Source organism: Hesperophylax consimilis, chromosome 5 (genome assembly GCF_061612785.1).
Source record: "Hesperophylax consimilis isolate HC1 chromosome 5, BYU_Hcon_1.0, whole genome shotgun sequence".
NCBI lineage: Eukaryota > Metazoa > Arthropoda > Insecta > Trichoptera > Limnephilidae > Hesperophylax > Hesperophylax consimilis.
The window spans coordinates 26,069,707-26,091,382 of NC_142840.1; the positions used below are offsets into that span (position 1 = coordinate 26,069,707).

Consider the following 21,676-nt stretch of genomic DNA (forward strand, 5'->3'; position numbering starts at 1 on the left):
TAGTCGATCAACTAAAATTGAACTGTCAGAAAGCGCAATACGAATCCATGAAATAGTATATTATTATATGGCAGCACCAGTCACTTTTATTCCATAGAAGAAAACAGTTGCCAATATTTTCTGCGATCGAGAGGTATCTTTTGCATTTCCACGTATAATAGCAAGAATGTTAATAAATATTTAATATTTTAAGCAGTTATATCAACCAATATGGACTTCGGATCACTCCTCCACGAAGCCCAAAAGAATGGCCAAGCTAACAAAAATGGGGTAAGAAACTAAACTTGTTGATCTACTTCTTTTATTTCTGACAGTTAGGATGTCAATACTAAATTTTTTATTACGAAAGTTACAATAGCCTCTATTTTATCTGGATATTAGGTATTTTGATATCAAGTGAATTAAGCCACGACCATCTCCTCACGTCTTAATTTTTAATTGGTTAGTTTTGTCTTAAATTTCCTAGTAGTGCTTTATTATGATAATAATAACATTACTTTTGCAGTGTAGTTATTACTTATACGCCTGAGTGAGTAATAATCAGGTAGCTTATCGTCAGATCGAAGGTTGCACCATGATTTACTCAATGAGTCATAGTTAGAAGTAAAATTAATTCCTGACCAGCCCACATATGGTTTGAAATGAAGATATTTGACTTACTTTAGTGTATGTAAGTCATTACCGAAAAACATTACCATGGAAGTTTATGTTTATCGTTCAAGGTTTGCAGTTTGTAAACTAAGTTTCATATTTTCGACTGTTCAATATTGTAATAGTATTGAAGATGTCTTTTATGTTTCATTAACCATTATAATAATATATCTTGCAGGGCAATTACTACAAGACCAAGTTCGAGCCTCCTAAGAAGGAAAACAAATCGACAAAACTGTCCGCCAACATACAAAAGTTTCTCGCTCAAAAGGAAAAGGAAGAAAAACAGAAAGCGGAAGAAGCTAAGAAGCAACGGGACCAGTTACTTTCTATGAGAGATGTGAAGGCCACAAATAAAATAAAGAAAATGTTGAAAGTGATAAAGTCAGCCAACAAATCAGTTTTGGAAGAGGCGGTCAATAATAACAATACCGCCGTAACAATGGCGGGACCTGACCAACCCGATGAAGACGATTACGGTTATGTTTCTCAGGAAGCTTCTGCAGCGTATTCCAAGATGATGGAGAAATATAAGTCCATTCCCGATGAAGAGAAGTTTTCCTCCAGCAAGAAGAATGTGAACCATGACTTGCTGAGCACCAAGGATCGAGTGAGGGCGGCCATCCTGCGCCACCAGGAAGAGGAAGCCGCCCCACATCGGAGGAAGAGAAAGTCTCGCGTCCCCGGAGAAGGGGGACACGAAGCACCAGGTAAGTTGACTAGATCTAGGACTAGTCTATCCTTATCCTTTAATCAACCTAACATTCAATACACCGTTGAATTATATTCTTAACTATCTTTGTTTTAGATTTTGATGAGGAACCGGAGAAAGAAGAAAAGAAAGTTGAGAAACCCAAACCCAGGCGTCCTGCTCCCCCACCGCTAGATTTTAACCAGCTGCTCAAAATTGCTGAGAAGAAACAGTTTGAACCTGTCGCACTGGAACCTAAGAAGGCGGAGAATAAATCTGATGAAGCTGAGAGGTTGATGACTAAAAAGCAGAAGAGGGAATATGAACAGTTGAAAGCTTTCAGGGAATCGAGGGCAAGAAGGGAACAGGAGAGAGACAGGGAAGAAGAGTTAGCAGGTACTTCTCACTTTGTCTGAAATTTATGGATTATGTATTATTACGTGATGTATATTATATTGCACCCTTTAAAAATAACAGAAATCTTAGACAAACGTCAATACTTCCTACTCCTAAATGTAAAAAAACAATAGGACAGTTCAACCATGAATATCTCGGAGTTAAATTTTTTAACTCATTACCAGAAAAAATTAGAAACATGAATGCAAATATAAACAAATTCAAAAGCCACCTTAAAAAGTATTCCGAACAGTTGAACTGAATCATATAACCAATATAACAACACCCCCCATACACACAAGCCCTGCTTATTTATGGGGTACATCAAATACTTATATTATGTAATTAGTAACTGTTTTATATTGTGTAATGTAATTCGTGTATCTTTTTTTACTAATAAAAAAAAATATATATATATATTTTATTTTTATCTTGAAATAATTTATGATATGCTATAATTGTTGTTTTCAGAAAAAGAACCACCACCAGCGAGAAAACCAAAACCTGAATTGAGTAACAAGCCAGTGAATCCCCTTAGTATAAGAATTCCAAAAATAGGTGAAAAGATGAAGCCTCCTAATCCACCTGAACAAAAACGAAGTAGTATTTCCACTAATAGTTCATCAAGCAAATCTTTAGACAAAGAACGATCTTTAAGTTCAAAAGCGTCATCAGATGATAGACACAAGAAAGAAGATTCAAGGAACGACAGGAAAAGTGATTTCAGCAAGAACAGCAAACCTACTTCTTCTAACTCAAGTTCCAACTCCAAGATGTCTGAGAGATCAAGTGATTCTAGTAGACCACAGCCATCGGGTGCTTCCAGTTCTACTAAATTAAAGGATGCACTTCAAAGAAACAATAAAAATGATAATATTAGAAGTACCGCTCCTGATAAACGTCCTAGCACTAGTAACCCTCAAAGACCCCAGCCCACTTCTTCAACTCCTAATGGTAAAACTCCAGGTAGACCTTCTCCTTTGCCTAATAACAAAAGCAATCCTTCTAAGCCTATGTCACGTGAGACACCATCCAATGTCAGCAAGATGAGACCGGATCAGAGATCGCAAAAGGATTCACGTCCGACCCAGCCTTCAAATCCGAGACCTGACAAGAAACCTGAACAACAGAGGACAAACATAAAACCATCTACTTCTGACCAAAGCAAAGTAGCAAACAGAGGTCCTCCACAGAAAGAACAGCCCAAATCATTCAATGCACAAGGCAAAAGAATTCCACCTCCCGACCCCAAATTGGGCAAGAGACCTTTCCCAGAAGATTCTAGACCTTCAAAGCAGGGCTCATCATCTGGGTCTGCTGTTACCAATTCCAAACAAGTCAAACCTTCGTCATCTGAACCCCAACGAGGGAGAGCTTTTCCACCTGAAGATGTGAAGAAAGCTCCAGCACGACAGTTTCCTCCGGCTGATGTGCGAGGGGTGAAGCAGTTCCCACCGAGAGATATGAATCCTAGGAAAGAGAAACCACGCCCCGTGAAAAAACAACTCATATTAGATGACGACTCCGAGTATGATTCTGAATTAGACGATTTCATTGATGATGGCCCGCAAGATGACGGGAATGATTATTCCAAGCACATTAAGGAAATATTTGGCTACGATAAATCCAGGTTTGTAGTGATAACTTTTTCGTCTTTTAATAAAGAGTTGCTGATTGATGGTGAAATTGATGCTGAGAAGTTCCGGATGGCAGTCAATAAAAATTCACCGTGATCGTGGGCAACCTCAGTTAGGAAGACAATATGTTTTATTGTTTCATTATGCATGTGTGTGTGTGTGTGTGTTGGATTTGAGTAGGTAGACGTCAATAGTTTAAAGCAATGATTAGTGCTCTTTCGCCAGCCTGCACTCATTTAAATACATCATTGATTTATATAAAACTTTTTATTTCAGATATCGAGATGAGGATGAAGACGATAGAAATATGGAATCCAACTTCTCCCAAGTTATGCGAGAAGAGTACATTAGTAAAAAGATTGGTAAGTTTATAATAATAATAATTGTGTATAACGTATACTGGTTTATAAATTAGATAAATACATAATATTAACACAAAAGAAAATAATATATAAACAGATTAGAAATGTATACCTAGTTATAAGTTGAAGTTTCTCATAACCCGCCTCACTAGGCTAGCCTGTGTTGGGGCAGTAATTTCGCAAATTATGAATATACATACACTTATGTTAAAATATATTCACTCAATATTTTGGTTAAATCAATAACTTCGAATTTGGGTGAGTGCACCGCTAAAGGACCTATCATTACTTTTGATCCAAATTTTTACATTATCTTTGAAATTTTTTATAAATCAATTTTTCAAATCTTGTCGCAAGGTACCTAAAGTTTCGTTTACCAGGAATAAGGAGTAAACCTTTGTTAATGTGTTTTATTATTTCCAAAATTCCTTGAGAAAAGGATGTTAACCCATCCAGCGTTTGAGGGTCGTATATGACCGGACATCCATATTTTATAAAAGTATTTTTATCTTTTTTTCTATCATACATAATTTGTGTTAGAGAGAGTAATAATATTTCTTTCCTGTTTGCCTCAAATACTTATACTGGAATCCATTTATAAAATCCTAAAAATAGCCAAAATTAATAATTTTATACAAACGTGATAAAAGTGAAGGTATAGTTTTCTTACAAATTCCCCAAACAAAACGGATGTGTTTTCGAAATATCGAGTTCTCTCAATTTTTCTATGATTGGAGTAAAAAATTAAGTAAAAATGTGGTTAGCGTTTTTACAACATTTTTCACGTTTGATATTAAAATTTTATTATTTAGAAGTAGTAATGTTGTATTTTAAATGCATACACCGGAAAGATAATTTTATCTAGTTTCTAAAACAGTATTTGTTTTAACGGAAAATTAAATAAAAGATGTATACAGCTCATTTTGAAATACACAGAAAACATTGCAAACTGAACAAATGTGATGAAAGTACTGAAGGGTTAAATTTTTTTATTATATGTATATCATATGGGTTACATTAATACATACATATTTTGCAAAATATAATATTTAGGTTCATAATTGGTCATGTATACCTTATCAGAAAAGAGGAGCTTTGTTTTTGTAATGTAATAATTTTAATTTTTTTATGCTTCCTTTGTCCGGGTTAAATCTTCCCCATAGGAAAAACTAAACCCTTGCACTCACTTTTCCACAAATGATCAGCTAGTCAATCAACACTATGCAAGTGCATTATATAAGTAAAATAAATACAAAACAATACAAGAACAACAACACGTCAATTCACCAGAGATCAAATGGGAAAAAAAAATTCACCGACTCCAGATATTTTCATATCAGAGGGTTCGGCTCGGTAGAACTTCTAACAGGGCCTATAAATCCTACTGATCCCTCAACATACATATTTAAAAAATCTTTCGTTATCCTACATGTATTCAAAATGACCGACTTTTGCATCTTTATATATAAATTTTTTGATAGATTAATAATAATTTTTTGATAGATTAATAATAATTTTAATTTTTTAATAATAATTTTAATTTTTTAATAATAATTTTAATTTTTTAAATATTGAAGACAATATTAGTGATTTCTAAACGAAAATCTGAAACAGAAAAATCAGAAAAGGAAACGGTCACATCTGGGACTCGAACCCAGGACCCTTGTCACTGACCACTGTCCCGGAAAGACAAGGGTCCTGGGTTCGAGTCCCAGATGTGACCGTTTCCTTTTCTGATTTTTCTGTTTCAGATTTTCGTTTAGAAATCACTAATATTGTCTTTAATATTTAAATATTACAATTTGAGGTTTTACTCAATAAAGTTATTCCGAAAAATAAATTTAATTTTTTAATAATAATTTTAATTATTAATAATTAAAATTAATTAATTGAACGATCCATATAGAGAAAGGCAAAATTGTAGATGGGGACGAGAGTATATTTAGAAATTTCCAAATTACTAGTATGAAAAGGGATGAGGTTTATAAGTATTTAGGATACCCACAATTAAATAGATTAGACCATAGTAGTATTAAAAATGATATTAGGATTAAATTTCAAACTAGGATGAGGAAAATTTTAAAATGCAATCTATCTGCTAAAAATTTAGTAAAAGCAATAAATACTTGGGCAATACCTCTATTAACGTACTCATTTGGCATAATTAAATGGTCTAATACAGATTTAGATAACTTAGAAAGATTAATTAGAACTACGCTAACAAAGTTTAATTGCCATCATCCAAATTCAGCTATAGAACGAGTTAATTTACCTAGAAATTTAGGAGGTAGAGGTATAGTCAAAATAACTTCTTTGAAACATAATCAGGTAGAAATGCTAAGAACTTTTTTCCATAGGAAAGCTCATAGCTCAGAAATGCACAAAATAATTTGCAAGGCAGATATAAATATTACACCTTTAAATTTATACGATGAGAATGCCAACATTTTTATTAATCCCAACCAGGAATTATTAGATTCCTGGTCAAATAAAATTTTACACACAAAACACTTCAATTATCTCAACCAAACGTATGTTGACAAAATTTCGTCAAACAAATGGTTGAGTATTGGAGAGTTGAGCGCAGAAATAGAAGGATTTATGCTTGCCATTCAGGATAGAGTCATTAATACTAAAAATTATAGAAAGCATATAATCAAAGATACAAATCAAATTGATGATTTGTGTAGAAAATGTTTGGCTTTTCCGGAAACTATAGAACATATTATATCGGGATGTTCTATATTAGCACCGTCCGAGTATACATTTAGGCACAATCAAGTTTTAAAAATAATTCACCAAAATTTGGTAATTAAACATAACTTGATTGACTGCCGTAATGTAGTACCATATTATGAATAAGAACCAAATTCATTTTTAGAAAACGAATTTTATAAAATATATTATGATAAAACTATACTAACAGACCGAGCGATTAGTCATAATAGACCCGATATAGTTTTACATGACAAAATTAAAAAAATAACTTATATCATTGATGTCGCTATTCCAAATTCCTGTAATATTCAAAAATCTGTTAGTTAAAAAATAAGAAAATACACAGATTTAGGAAATGAAATAAAAAGAATTTGGCATTCTCAGACTATAAAAATATTACCATTCGTTATTTCGGCTACTGGCATTATACCTAGCTCTCTAATTAAAAATTTAGGCGTATTAGATCTATCAAAAAAATTATATATAAAGATACAAAAGTCGGTCATTTTGAATACATGTAGGATAACAAAAGATTTTTTAAATATTTATGTTGAGGGATCAGTAGGATTTATAGGCCCTGTTAGAAGTTCTACCGAGCCGAACCCTCTGATATGAAAATATCTGGAGTCGGTGAATTATTTTCCCATTTGATCTCTGGTGAGTTGACGTGTTGTTCTTGTATTGTTTTGTATTTATTTTGCTTGTATAATGCACTTACATAATGTTGATTGACTAGATGATCATTTGTGGAAAAGTGAGTGGAAGGGTTAAGTTTTTCCTTTGGGGAAGATTTAACCCGGACAACTAAATCGGATGTTAAAATAATTAAAAAAAAAAATAATAATAATAATAATTAATAATAATAAGTTTTTGCGATGCTTTTGTCTTTTAAACAACATTCTTCTGGAGGCAGTAGAATCTTGTTTATGTGCAATTGCAGCATTCTGATTCTACATAGTGTAACATAAAAAATAATAATATTGTTTTCTTTGTTTATCAGGTATCATGGAAGATTTGGAAGATATGAGAATGGAAGCATTAGAGAAGAAGAAAAAGATGCAACACAAGAAGAGGCGTATCGATGATGATGATGACTGAAGAACTTACTTCTTTTCTTGTTTATATTATAATCTCTAAGTAATATTTCTCTTTATGTAATAATTATTTGCATAGCTTTGTTATAGAAGTTATTTTCCGCCACAACAAAAATGTATTTTAAGCAGGGTCTCCTGTGACCATTTCAATAAACATTATCGCAAAAGTTTGGTTCAAAAATGCAAAATGGGGACGTGGCTGTCCACATTTTCGTTAGCAGATGCAATATTTGTGTTTCTGTGGCCGGTGAATAACATTCTCCGTGCTGATTGTTTCATTTCTTGACAAACTTCGCGCTGTGCTGTCTAGTGATAGACAGCACATGAGTTTTTGAGGTCATGTGCACTGAGCGAGCTTAATAACTATGAATATAATAAATTGTAAATACATAATGTCATAATAGATGATTGTTTCTATCATGATAATTTACAAATAACTTTACTGTAGAGGGTCCAATAAGCTTATGGAACATTTTATGGTAATAAGGTTTTTTTGTTAAATGGTACATTTAGCTCATGTACGTGAGTCGCCAGTAGCCAGAAATCTTAATGTATTACCAATTCGCATTTCTGGTGAAAGAACATCTCTTCGCGACATTGCGTTTTTGCAGATTTCGTATAATCAAAACTAGTTTTTCAAAATCGGTTCCGGAGGCACGGAAGAAATTGCCCAATCCAAATCAGTCTTCTATTCTCAATCCTGATATAAATAAATAAATTTTGAGGAAGTAAGTATTGTCCAACTCGTAATCTGTGTTTTCTCCCTGATGTAGCATCTACAATCTTATCGCTAAAACCGTAAGCACCTCTTCCTCATCAGAACTCATCTTGAGATCTACGTAGACTTCAAATGTCAAGTACGCCTATACGTCTTCACCACAGACCACTAAAAAAAATGCGTGTGGCCACGCGTAACGTGCCCCGATGTTTCAACAAAGAGAGGAGACGGAATATGGACAAAAACAATTAATATTTGCACAAACTTTTGGTTCGATGTTTGTAGACGCTCGCTGGAGATACACCTAACAGTGCCACACAATCATGTAAGTGCCTATTTAATAAATCTCTAAATTATCTGTTTCAATGAGTAACTATGTATTTAAAACAGTATAAACCATTTAACTGCCTTCCTGATGTACAGTGGAACCTCTCATAACAAGCCCCTCTTGTAATGAGTAATGCAAAACAGAAGATGAAAAAATGTTCTCTTAACGAGCGACATTTCGCATAACGAGTGACACAGAAAGGGCAAGTCCCATCTTCACGTCACTCACTAGTGAGCCGGGGATCCGCACCAGTGCGTCAGTCTCTGGTTAGCACTTGTTCCGCTAGCACGTTAGTGTCGCATGTGTCACACATTTATCCAAACTTGTGTTCAGACATTATTTGTTATTTTTTTTGTGCAAATTTTAATAACCCTTGCAAAAATGTCCCAGAAGAAAAGACCAAAAGAAGACAGCCATAAGAGAATAAAGGTAACTGTTAAAATAAAACATAAAATCGTTGAAAAGCGAGAACGAGATGTGAGCGTGGCTGATCTAGCGAGCACATTCAATTGGTCTACATCAACGATTTGCACTATCCTGAAGAACAAGGATAAAATTAAGAAGATAGATGCTATGATAGGCCCAAAACCACTCCGTTACTCCAGCCTATAAACCAGCAGGTTATTTCTAACTTAAAGAAATTCTCCACTAAAACACTCTTCGAGCGTTGTTTTGAGGTGACTGAAGAGACAAGTCAACGAGATTGTGTCTTTGGCCAATACCATGGGACTGGAGGTGGATAACAACGATATTGATGAGCTTGTTGTGGAAGAGCACAGTCAAGAGCTGACCACTGATGAGCTTATGGAGTTGCAATGTGTTTCACAGCAAGAAGTTATGGATGAGAGTTTGTTAGTGGAGGAAGAGGAAGTAGCAGAGCAACAATCTTCTGGTGCAATGCTGTGAAGAGAAATGCTGAAAGCATGGGAAACTGTTGCATCGTACATTGAGAAGCATCATCCATCCTAATAAGGAGGTGGCTATACATTCTACAAATTTGTTCAATGATAATGCTGTGTCACATTTTCACCAAATTTTGAAGCGTCAGCAAAAACAAATGTCTCTGGATGTAAATTCATAAATAATAAACTAGGTATTTCGATTTTTTTATTGTTTTTTGCAAATCGAAATTGCATTCCAGGTTGTTACGCTCCTTAGCAATTCATAAGTATGTCATTTTATTTGAATAAACGTTAAAAATAAAAATCAATTTAAAATACTATAAAACGCATTATAGTTTTTTACATTGATATGGGAAACATTTTTTCGCTTAACGAGTGTTTCACATAAGAAGTAAGATTCTGGAACGAATTAAGCTCGTTATGAAAGGTTCCACTGTATTTAGAATGAGGTATCTCTTTATTGTCATTCTTTACACAGACAAGGCCGGCCCTGAGCCAAACGGCGCCTGGCGCTAATAAAAACTTCAAGGGCACTGTATTGGGTATTATCGGCGCCCGGGCGGACTGCTCCAAGTACGCTTGCACAAGATTGGCCCTATTCACGAATATGCCTTGCAGATTATTTGTACGAAGGTCTTAAATGTATTTGCTCTCAATTTATTAAAATAGTTAATAATCACTTTACTTTGTTTATATTATGTACATCTTTACTTCTTGGCCTAAAAGGCCAATCTTTAATTTATTTAATATCCTTATTTTGTATTATACATATAATATTATTTTCACAAAAATTGACTTTCCTTTCAAACAGGATACACAATATGTTGTAAGTGAATGAAATTAAATAATGGTACACATATTTTTATAACGCTCGCTTGTAGCTTATAGAAAAAATTATTCATAGTTATTGTGTCAATTGAATATGTAAGCATTTACATATATTTTTAAAAAATGATGCCAAAAGTATTTATATTAAAATGATTTAAAAAAAAAACATTATGTTCAATGTTGTACCTATTTAGGATCTGTATTGTTTAATAAAATAATAAAAGTGTTTTCAACAATGACAACAGAAAATACCCTAAGATACCAATAAAAAAATTCTGTCCAAACGGTAGCACAAAAATGGCTGCCTAGATGGCGGCAACGTCAGACCGCTTCCATGATTATTGTTCAGTGCTTGACATTTGGGGGAAATGACAATTATTTCTTATTTATCAAACCCATTCCATTTGAATAAAACACATTTTTGTTTGCACAGTGGTGTATTTAAGTACAATATTTTTTTCTGGCAAGCCTAGGACTCTTGTCAAGGAATTCATAATACTAATCAATTTTCAAAACGTGGATACATTATTTTTCATATTGTGTATGTATTTTTTCACTCCATAACCTAATAAACATAATTGTACTGACTTATGTTTTAATGTTGTGGGCACTGCTTCATCCATCGAGTTACATTCAATGTTCTGTTCTGTTGACGAAACATTCTTCAAAATGTAAACACAGAAGAGTTATTGGTTGACTTCCAACCCTCAGCTCGCATAGCTTTGAAGCACCTTTTTTACGCTGTAACGGGCACCGCCTGGAAACCTGACAATCGCATTTACATCACAAACATGAAAAACATAATATATTAGCCCCGGGCCGCGGCACATTTTTGCTGAGCCTCTGTATTTTTACTGTTCACTGCAAATATTTGTACGTCAGCTGCCCGTTTAACTGGTGAAATATAAAATTTGATCAGTTTTACTGTCTAATATCATACTTATGTATGTTATACATATACTTATGTATATTATTAACTAATAACATACTTATGTACGCCAAAAGATGTCTAAACGATCAAATAAATTGAAAATATGTCTGACAGGAATACTTTTCTAACCTTCCACTTACCTTTGAATGATAATTCTGCAGTTTTTTTACTGTAAGAAACACTTTATACTCGTTGGTTGAACACTTCACGGTATCTTGAATGTTTATTTATTAAACTTTTTATTGTTTTTAAGCTAATATTTCATAATTAGCCGATAGACCAGTCATAGTATCTGCGGCCCGCCAAGCTATTTTGTGCGGCCCTCAATACATTTAATATCAGGAACATGGTTTACAAAATCTAAAAAATAAAATCCAAAAAACAAAGATATGACAGACAAATATGCGCACAAATAATTTTGCTCGTGGCAAAACATACATTTTTGACAGTTCCAAAGTTAAATGCGTCACATTCACAGTGTTGCCAAAAAACGGGGGTGGTGGGTTTCATGATATTTTTTGCCATACTAGTATCAGTGTTGCCAAAGAAAAAAATCTAAAAATCGAAATGGAATTCCTCCTGTAAATCCCCCCCCATGGATTTCGAATAATAAAAAGGGGAATCAAGCTCACGTAGAATATCTGTGGGGAATATGTGGGCAGAATTTATGCGAGTTCATTAAAATTACTGCAACTGAAATTCGGCTACATTAGGCTACTTAATGTTTGAAAAACGGCGACATTAGGCCAAGATCCGTTGGCAACACTGACCAGTATATTGTTGCGGCCTGCGTAGCTTTACAAACATATGAATGTGGCCCGCAGAAGAAAAAGGTTGAGTATCATTGCGATAGACTATCAACAACGGCGTCACCACGTAATACCGGACGAACAATTGAAATTTGGCAATGTAGTTTAATAAAAAAAGAACATACGCTATGAAACTATTCTAGTATCTGTCTAACAAGGGATGCACGATGGCAAGAGAAGAGTGCAACTATGCAATGCTAATAAGTAATTGTTGCTAATTACCATGTTGTTGGAGTGTAAGAATACTAAAATTTGACTTTTCTTGTTCTTTGGACCACTGTTCTGAGCTGGTCAGGGTGTATAGTTGGAGATACATAGTAAACTTTTGCCCAAAAACATTTAAACACAATCACAGGAAAGCAAGACTGCTGTAATTTTAATATTCGTGGCTTTTGACTCAGCTGTAAAATGTTATTTTGGTCTAACTGTGCAGTGGTATATTTTCTACTGTGTGAAGCTATGATATTAATTATTCATTATTCCCACAGTTCTGCAAGTAAAGTTCTTTAACAAAGAGCGTAATGATCACTTTTCTTTTATTGTTTAATTTCAGTTTATGAAAAAACAATTCATTAAACTTTTTTCTGTACCCAAAATCAATCAACACAAATTTATTGCTATACCAAATACTTATTTAAATTTACATAATGTCTTTTCAATTATTTCATTAGAGCAGTTACCATTTTTTTACTAAATCAGTATTGTTTAACAGACAATAATAAAATGTAAATACGTAATAACAATTGATTTCTTATGCGGAAAAACAGCATTATGTGAAAAGTGAGTTCTAAGATGGCCATTAAACTTTTCATTTGACTGTAGTGAACATGGAGGTAATAAGGTATTTCAATTAACAGACCACATTTTCCCGCCCCGATCACACATATTGTCAGTTTCAATGAAGTAATGACTGACTTGTACTGGGAATGTGCTACTGGCCTTCACCATTGGCCTTGTACTGTCATATGTAGTTGAGATTTTAAAACGAATTTTGCTACGAAAGCAGCGTTATTTTTTCCATATAAGGGCTCAATTTCGGATCACAATTTATTTCTGGTCAGTAACTGTTGTGCCACATAGACATGTGCAATTTTACAATCATAAAGTTGAAGTGTTACTAACATTTCAATAAAAAAACAACAGATTATGTAAGTTTTTTTTTTTATTAAATTTTCAACAAATTCTGTAACATTATAGTTTCACGTAATCTTAGATATAGTGACCACCAAGAGATTGGCCACATTGGAATCTGGAGCTACAGATGTTAAAGCACATTTCTAATAGTGTAGGATTTCACCGTGATCAATCTCTTGACGGCTGGAGTATAATAGGCATCATTATTTTGCAGGGTAATTACTACCTAGGTGACTCTGAAATTGGTTTCTTTTGTGTTACACACAAAACCAGACCTTTATGCCCCAACCACGTTAACATGTATTGTGGAATACACGGGTGAGGAAATAAAGATTATAGTTTTGTGTGTAACTCGCAAAGTTGATTTCAGAGTTACCTAGTTGAACATAGAAATTACCCCAAGTTTTGTACAGTACATAAGTACATATTTCAAACAGCGCAACATTGTCAAACCATTAGTCCAGTAAGAATATATATTATTTAGTAAGGGAAATTTACAGTATAATACTGTTTTATCTGCTTATTTTGTATTGCAGACTCAAACCTTTGTCACTTATCTTTACATACTTTGAAAATGTATTTGCATTTGTTGCTTCAAAAGATAGAGATACATTGTACATACATAAATATTTGTAAAATAGTAATACGGTGGATGGATAAAATATTAACTATACTAGTCCCAGCGAGAGCTCGTACGTACATCATCGACAATCTCTTCCTTCTCATATGTCTTGTTTGAAAATGAAAAAGACAAGATACTAGAATAATGACAGCACGCACAAAACCAACCTCCCGCTGGGACTTGAATAAAGTCTAATTTATGTGAGCCGGTAATCTTACCAGAATCTCTAAAACCAAATGCAGAATTATCTAGCAAATTCCTCATTTTATGTAATATTTTTATGCCAGCCTATTTAAATTTGACTTTAAAAGAACTATTTATAGTAAATAATATTATGTATCTATAAAAAAGACAAAAAGAGACATTTAACATAATAAAGGTATTATTGGCACACAATAATGTAAAATAGTTAAAAACTATAGAGTGAGAAAATTATTTAAGAAAATTGTACATGTTTTTTTGAAATATAAAATTTTTTGAATACATATTTACGTTTTTCCTTTGTGCTTGGGTGAAATCTGTGTAAGGTCATTCAGAAAGGAACATATCTCCGCAGTAATTTCCTCCTCCTCTGGGGCCTCTGATATGACCCAAGTGTCGTCCGTGGTGTCCAGGCGTTCCCGGCATATTGGACATGTCTTATTATTCACATTCCTGCAAACAGAAAAAAGACTCTTTAAATTAACAAAAGGTTATTTGTGCAACCAAAAAGGAAACAACTTTTTATTGTACAGTTTGGCATTTTCGCCAAAGTTTGTACATAGTGTTTTTGTTGTGTTCCACGATTTAGATTGGTTTTTTCATAGTTACGTATTATAGAATACTAGGTGACGAGTACCCGGCGATGTTCGGAGACTTTTCTCTACTTTCAATAAATATAATATGCATGATATCAGAGATGTGCAAAATGGGTACCCAAAACCATTTGAAATGCAAAATGGAAATGGGTCAAAACTTTTCCATTTGAAAATGCAAATTGGTTTTTAGAAAAGCATTTCAAATGCAAAATGCAAAATACCTATTTTCAAAATGCATTGAAAATGCAAAATGGTTTCTCAGGTTAAACAATTAAAATAATTATAGATTTTTTAAACAATTTTGTCATTTAATAATGGACATCAATGTAGAACAAACATATTACATGATGGTAAATCCAAAAACACCACGACTACAGATTATGAAACCACAAAAAAATTGCGCGGGACTAATGTTGCCAACGTAAAAACATAGAAACTGCTATCTAACATTTAATATTACAGCGTCATGGCTCCATGTTCAGTTTTTTTTGTAATGGTATCACTCAATTACCAGGACTCCTATCAGGGAGCAACTTGACAAATGTAAATTATCTCTCATAGCGAGGTTGAGGGCAGACTGATATTTGGGGCTTATGAAAAAAATGAGTGGAGATAGTAGGAAGAATGTTGCAAAAAAGCATTTAAAATGGAAAATGCATTGAGAAAAGCATTTAAAATGCAAAATGGTTTTTACAAAAGCATTTAAAATGCAAAATGGAAAATACCCATTTTGCATTTCCATTTGAAATGGATTTATTTGAAATAAAGCACATCTCTGCATGATATATATAAACCTTCCTGAGGATATTCTCTAAATGATAGTGAAAACCCTATCAAATTCTTTTGCGTAGTTAGGAAGTACTAAGCGTATAAACAGACGGACGCGGATGGCGACATTACTTTATACCATTTAAAGATTGGAAAGTTTTATAATTTTAACATGCAAATTTATTAATTTACTTTATTTAGTAAGTTGAATACAACTGTCGAACATGTATATATTTTTAATTAATTACTAGTGGACCCCACAATGCTTCACTATAGCAAATGTCTTTCTCGGGCGTCTCTGACTTCTTCCACCATTCACTACTGTATACCACAATGTTACTATTAAAATTCTGTTTTTGTATGAATATTTTCAGAAAATTTCAATTTGGCAGTGCGCTGTACTGACAAAAAACCAAATATTCTAAAGAAAAAATCTATTAAAACTGAATATTATCCAAAAATATCTTATGTAAGCTATTTATTATTTAAGACACCACAAAATTAATCTCCATACCTAAAATTTATTACGTAATCAGACTTTGTTTAATGGAATGTACAGATTGGTTTTGGGAAAAACACGCCTCCTTTTGATACAAATTACAAATTTTCGACAGTTCTATTAAGTAAATTAATTTGCATGTTAAAATTATATAACTTTCAAATATTCTATAATACGTAACCATGAAAAAAAAAAGTGGGACAGGACAAAATACAATGTACAAACTTGGCGAAAAAGCCCAGTTATACCACCGACTTCATATATATATATATATATACGGGTGTCCGGGGGTAAAATGCACTAACTTCGGGAGGTGATTATCCATGATGGTAGAAGTAAAAAAGATAAATAACTTTTCTTCCCATACTAAAATATTTATTTTCTCATACAAACAATTTTACCTTAAAATGTTGGAATTTCGAAAATAGTTATTTTTCTTTTCTACTTCTAAGGCTGCCTTTACACTTGGAAGTTTTTTCCTATAAGTTGCTCACGTAAGCGACTTACGACAAATTTACCAATGTAAACGACACCATAAGTCACTTATCGTAATTTTTTCCAAGTTACAGAAGTTTTTTTTACGTAAGTTTTTGACAGGTCTAATCGCTCACGCGGGAATTTACGGCTCTCTCACAGATTATCAAAACAGATTGATAAGTTGAGACGCTTACAGTAAGTTTTGACGTCACTGTCTGGATGGTAAAACAGAAATCTGCAACACTGACAGGTCTTTCTGCCGTTGCTCCTCGGGACTTGTTTATTTGTCGCCATGAACAGCTTTATGAAATAATACACTGCAATAATCTATGGAGACTAACATAACATTATATATCATTAACACAATGTCATGTTTAAAAAATGCCTGTGTAAATGTGTGATAATGATTCTAGTATTCGACTTCACGAACTGATGGATCAGCTATCAAACTTCACAACAAATTAATATCTCGAATGAATGCATACAAAAATGCAATACAAGAATACGTAGAAAACATTACCTGACGCCAAAAATCGAAGAGTCACCATTAATTTTTCTAACTAACTAACTAACCATCACGCCGTTTCCCCGCAGGGGTAGGCTGAGAGGACGGACAGCCAAACAACTCGGTCTTGGCACACACTTATTGCCTCATTCACATTCATACATCGTCTAATACATACTCTTCTATTATTATGACTGTTGACATGGCCCGATTCAAGTATCTGATTCACTTGGTCGTGCCATGTCTTCCTCAGGCGTCCCCGACTTCTGCTACCATTCACATTTCCATCGTATATTCTCCTTACACTCCTTTCTTTGCTCATTCGCTCTACATGCCCAAACCATCTAAGCGTCCCTTTCTTGATCTTACTCATTACGCTTACATCAGCCTTGTACTCTTTGCGGATCTCCGCATTTCTCACACGATCGTACATGGTGTTACACATATACGCCTCAGGAATCTCATTAATTTTTCAGCTGGTGAAATAGCATTCCGAAAACGAGTATCATTCTTTTTAATTAGCGGTCCAACCATTTCCAATATGTATTAGAACAAGGCTGCCCAACCTTTTTAACAGTTGGGCGAAATTGACGATTTTGAATCACTGGCGGGCCACTGAATACCTGACGGTTCCTATTTCCATGGGGGGGGGGGTTGTTAGAGAATTTCTATAAAACATAATTCCCCACAAAAAAAAATTCAAAATGAGTGCTCAAAATATTTGAAATCCATGGGGAGGGGTTGTTACGGAACTTCGCTGGGAAAAAATTCCGCGCACCCAAAAACATCATATAATATGTGATTCCCCACAACAATTTTTCGAATTCCATGGGGGGGGTGGAAGGTGGCTACAAGATTCCATTTCGGACGCAAAAAATATTATATCAAAAACCGGTGTATTTTTGTTTAAAAAGTAAGTTCAACAGGTTAGATTTTTTCGTCGCTGATTCTCGTTCTGAGTAGCCTAAATAGCGATAAATCGCCTTCGTTGGCAACACTGATGACCGCGCGCAAGCTGCATTGTTTGTTTTACCGCGGGCCCGCAACACTTTTTCAAATTAGCGGATTGGCGGGTTTTTTGAAAATGGTTCAGGCGGGCCACTTATAATTTCTTCGCGGGCCACATTGTGGCCCGCGGGCCTGGTGTTGGGCAGCCTTGTATTAGAAGTCAGTTGCTCTAATTTGGATAAAATTAAGCAATTTTCGTTGATCCTCAATTCTTAATTCTGCCATTAAACGAACGAAATCCCCATCAGTACTTTTTCTTTGAAGCCAACTCCTAGTCCAATACTCTGCGGGCCCTTACGTTTTTGTTTGACAAAATTGTGCATATTATCGCAGCGGCAATCCGTTGTGTGCGGAAATGGGTACTATATGGGGATCCATGATCTAACTGTAAATAAACAAATCCCTTATCAAATATTACTAACTGACAGCTGTCAAAGTCGGCGGCAACGCGTTGTTGTCAGGAAGCCATCTTACCAAAAATAGAATTATTGGTGTAGCGGTCTCTGTGAGAAGTTCGTAAGTTAAACTTCCAAACAACTTCCGTGAGCATTATTTACGATAAGTTGGATGCATATGTAATCGCTCCTGTGAGTAACTTATCAAAAATTTACGAAAGTCGTAAATTTTACTTACAAGTGTAAACCTAGCCTAAATTCATATAGTATTACTCTCCGAAGCTAGTGCGCTTTACCCCCGGACACCCGGAATATACATACGTCGATCTGTGCACGCATTGAAGGCCTAAAATGGTGATGAAATTACACTGTTTGACACTATTTGGGGCCTAGAAGTAGGTGTAAAAATAATATTTAAATATTCATAATAATATAACAACCAACACAAACTTACCACTGTTCAATGCATGGAAGACAATAGGAATGAGCGCACGGTAAGATAACTTCGGGCTTCCTCTCCAAACAAATACAGCACTCGCTGGTTGGTTCCAGAACTCCTTTCCCGGAGCTTATTTTATCAACGTGTTTCAGAAGCAAAGAGGCTGTTAAGTTGGAGTCAGATCCGTCCTCCCATTCCTGACTCGATGATGCTCCTCTACTTGGAGAGTTCTTCATCTTTTGACCGGCTTCTATGCATTTCATATGACCCTGCAGTGTTTTGAATACTTGGAGGAATTCTGCAAGACTGATTAAGCGGTAGGAATCCACCGACGAAGTGGAGGGGTTTATTTTGACGCAGCCTATTTTTACAGTTCCTTTCCACAATATGGTCGAGTCCGTTCCCTTTTTCACGGCAAATACAAGCTGCTTGCCATTGGCATCCAAGGTCTTTCTTGACCTAAAAATATAAACCGACAATAATAAAAACAAGACAAGTTTTTCACAGAATAATAAAGGAAGTAAAATAATTAGTTCCAATGCACAGTTGTTCTATATTTGGTACTATAATAACTAAAGCAGTGTAATTAATGTGTAGTCAAAATGCAAAACTTTTATTCTAGCCTGCCACTCAAAATTTATATCTAGTCAAAGCATAAAACTTTTATCTAGCCTGTCATTCCAAATTTATCCCTAGGCAAAACGTTAAACATTTATCTGGCCTGTCACTAAAAATTTGGAACCTAGTTTAACATTCCAACACAGGAAAATAGATTATAAGAATGGACTTAAAAATAGCTAAATATAAATTTGGCATAACATAGCGTAAGGAGTTGACAGAGTTTTTGAGTATTTTTTCATTCTATAAAGGGAATGGGTTGCAATATGTAGTACAATTTACTTTAAGCTTGCAGAATTCCGCTGGACACTTAATACGCAAAAAATATATAAATAGCACTTGGTTTCAACTTAATTTCTACAAGAAATAACTAATTATGTAGTGGGAGATTGTTAAAGATACATTAATGTTACATTTTTTTCAAAGTTGTTTGAAGTTTAGGAAATACGCACAAATTATTAAAATAACCCAAACTAAAACCTTTTTGTGCATGTTTATATAAACCCCCGACTTAGTTGTCTCCATTAGATATTTAAGTTGAAATCAAGTGTTGTTTTTTAAAGAGCCTTTGCATGCAGCGGAATTCGACAAGTTTACACAATTTACGAAGCCTTCTTAAGGTGTTCAATGTAACAGTGCAATCCTTTTTGATTTCATGTTCTGAATCGCAATGTTCAAGACTTCCACCTGGTTGCCGAGTTGAATACTATAATTATAGCTACCGGACAAAAAGGGGCATTCAAAACAGTATTATTTACTTAAGTATTGGGGTTTGAGTAAATGGGTATCTTACAATCTGTTCAATTCTCCAAGATGTTTGACGAAGTCTTCATATGAAAGGACTGCTATTTCGGTTAAAGTTTTGGCATGGCGCAAGATATCCTCCTGAATAGGATCCGACCAATCTGTTTCATCAGAGCTGACACTTTGGCCCATGGCGTACAGTTTCCAGAATACCAATAATATTACTTATACCAAAACGTATATTAATTAATATACTGATAAGCTTATAATTCGGCGATTTTTAACACAGAGCAAAGCAACGAAATACTTTTTCGCCATTAAATTGTACTGCTTTTAACCGTTGTTTGACAAATGTTATTATTTTTACTGTAGTATATTTAGATTCTAGATGAAAGTTGTTATCGAATTTCAGAAAAACGTAACAAATCACAAGTTTGAAATGTGGTGGAAGAATATCAAATAATAATAATTATATTACATTCTACGCGAAACGACAACAAAACTGATAAGCCCATAAATATGACAAAGTTATGACAAGATTGACATTTGACAACAAAGTACAAAAACCAGCGCAAGAAAAATAAAACAGAATAGAAAATACGCAAATCCATAGAAAAATATGGAAGGTCATAATCGAAATTTCGATTCGAGAAAAATTTCAAGGTTTGAACAACCATACCAATTGAGTGGTTTATTTATACATACCAAATTATGCCTCTTTCGGACGTTTTAGTTGATCAACTCTTTGTTGAATGATACTATCTTGAAAGCACATTGACAAGAGTGTGAACCATCTTTCAACAAATTTGATGAAGTTTTTGGTTAGAAATCTTATTCAATTTCTGTCGTTCAATTAAAGTTGATCAAGAAAAGCTGAAACGTCATAACGCGGCATTATGCTTCGTTCAGAAGTTTCAATTTTCAACTGAATAATACTTGAAAGCTTACTGGCAAGTGTTAAACTTCTTCCAACAATGTTGATCAACTAAAGTTGAAAGCCCGTTTACTTTTGTTGTTCAAGTATGAGTCATCGTTATAGTTTCACATCCGGTTTTTCGTAGGTCACCTTATTCATTTTAGGTGATAGGTTGTTTTTTTTTTTAAATTTAAATTGTTTACGATACCTTCCCCTTTTTAAGCAAGGTCTAAGAAGTTTATAAGTACCTACATAGAAATTACACACATTTAGGGATAAGCATAATAAATTATTTTACATGGTTAATTTTGAAATTTGTTTTTAATAAACGATTTATATTCGAAATTCAGTCATGACACATGAGTGATTATTATATATGAAAGGTTGCCAAATCTGTAGCGGGATTGATAAATCACGGAACATTGCTGTGCAGCTTCATAAAAATACTACGCATCCAAACGAGTATTTCGACTAAGGTCGCTGTTTATGTACGTCCCACGTCTGGTAAGTAATCGGCATAAACCAAAACTTTCAGGATCACAGGAGATGAATGGCATTGAAGCTAAATCTAGGATGAGAGGAAATTTCCTGGCAGCCATCTTGTATGACTACTTTATAACAGATTTATATGCAAAGTGGTGCATAATGAACTATTATTATTTTATTTTTATTTTTTTAATGCAGTTATA

General features: G+C 34.2%; 2 protein-coding genes across 2 annotated transcripts; one reads left to right on the forward strand and one right to left on the reverse strand.

The window, feature by feature from the left end:
* The first annotated feature begins 106 nt into the window (after window positions 1-106).
* LOC149423705 (protein SPT2 homolog) lies at window positions 107-7,593 on the forward strand. Its single transcript, XM_089631766.1, has 6 exons — window positions 107-270; window positions 830-1,361; window positions 1,460-1,738; window positions 2,210-3,368; window positions 3,652-3,737; window positions 7,456-7,593. Exons 1-6 carry the CDS (start codon window positions 211-213, stop codon window positions 7,551-7,553), a joined length of 2,214 nt encoding a protein of 737 aa, XP_089487892.1. The 5' UTR covers window positions 107-210; the 3' UTR covers window positions 7,554-7,593.
* Window positions 7,594-11,431: 3,838 nt separating this feature from the next.
* On the reverse strand, window positions 11,432-20,646 carry LOC149423706 (RING finger protein 141-like). Its single transcript, XM_089631767.1, has 3 exons — window positions 20,121-20,646; window positions 18,725-19,168; window positions 11,432-14,475 (listed from the first exon to the last, which is right to left on the reverse strand). Exons 1-3 carry the CDS (start codon window positions 20,261-20,263, stop codon window positions 14,310-14,312), a joined length of 753 nt encoding a protein of 250 aa, XP_089487893.1. The 5' UTR covers window positions 20,264-20,646; the 3' UTR covers window positions 11,432-14,309.
* Window positions 20,647-21,676: the final 1,030 nt, after the last annotated feature.

Coding starts and splice junctions, on each gene's coding strand:
- LOC149423705 (XM_089631766.1), top strand. CDS start 211: ATGGACTTCGGATCACTCCTCCACGAAGCCCAAAAGAATGGCCAAGCT. Junction 271..829: donor GCCAAGCTAACAAAAATGGG/GTAAGAAACTAA, acceptor TATATCTTGCAG/GGCAATTACTACAAGACCAA. Junction 1,362..1,459: donor AGGGGGACACGAAGCACCAG/GTAAGTTGACTA, acceptor TCTTTGTTTTAG/ATTTTGATGAGGAACCGGAG.
- LOC149423706 (XM_089631767.1), bottom strand. CDS start 20,263: ATGGGCCAAAGTGTCAGCTCTGATGAAACAGATTGGTCGGATCCTATT. Junction 19,169..20,120: donor CTTGGAGAATTGAACAGATT/GTAAGATACCCA, acceptor TTATATTTTTAG/GTCAAGAAAGACCTTGGATG. Junction 14,476..18,724: donor CTTCCATGCATTGAACAGTG/GTAAGTTTGTGT, acceptor TTCTGTTTGCAG/GAATGTGAATAATAAGACAT.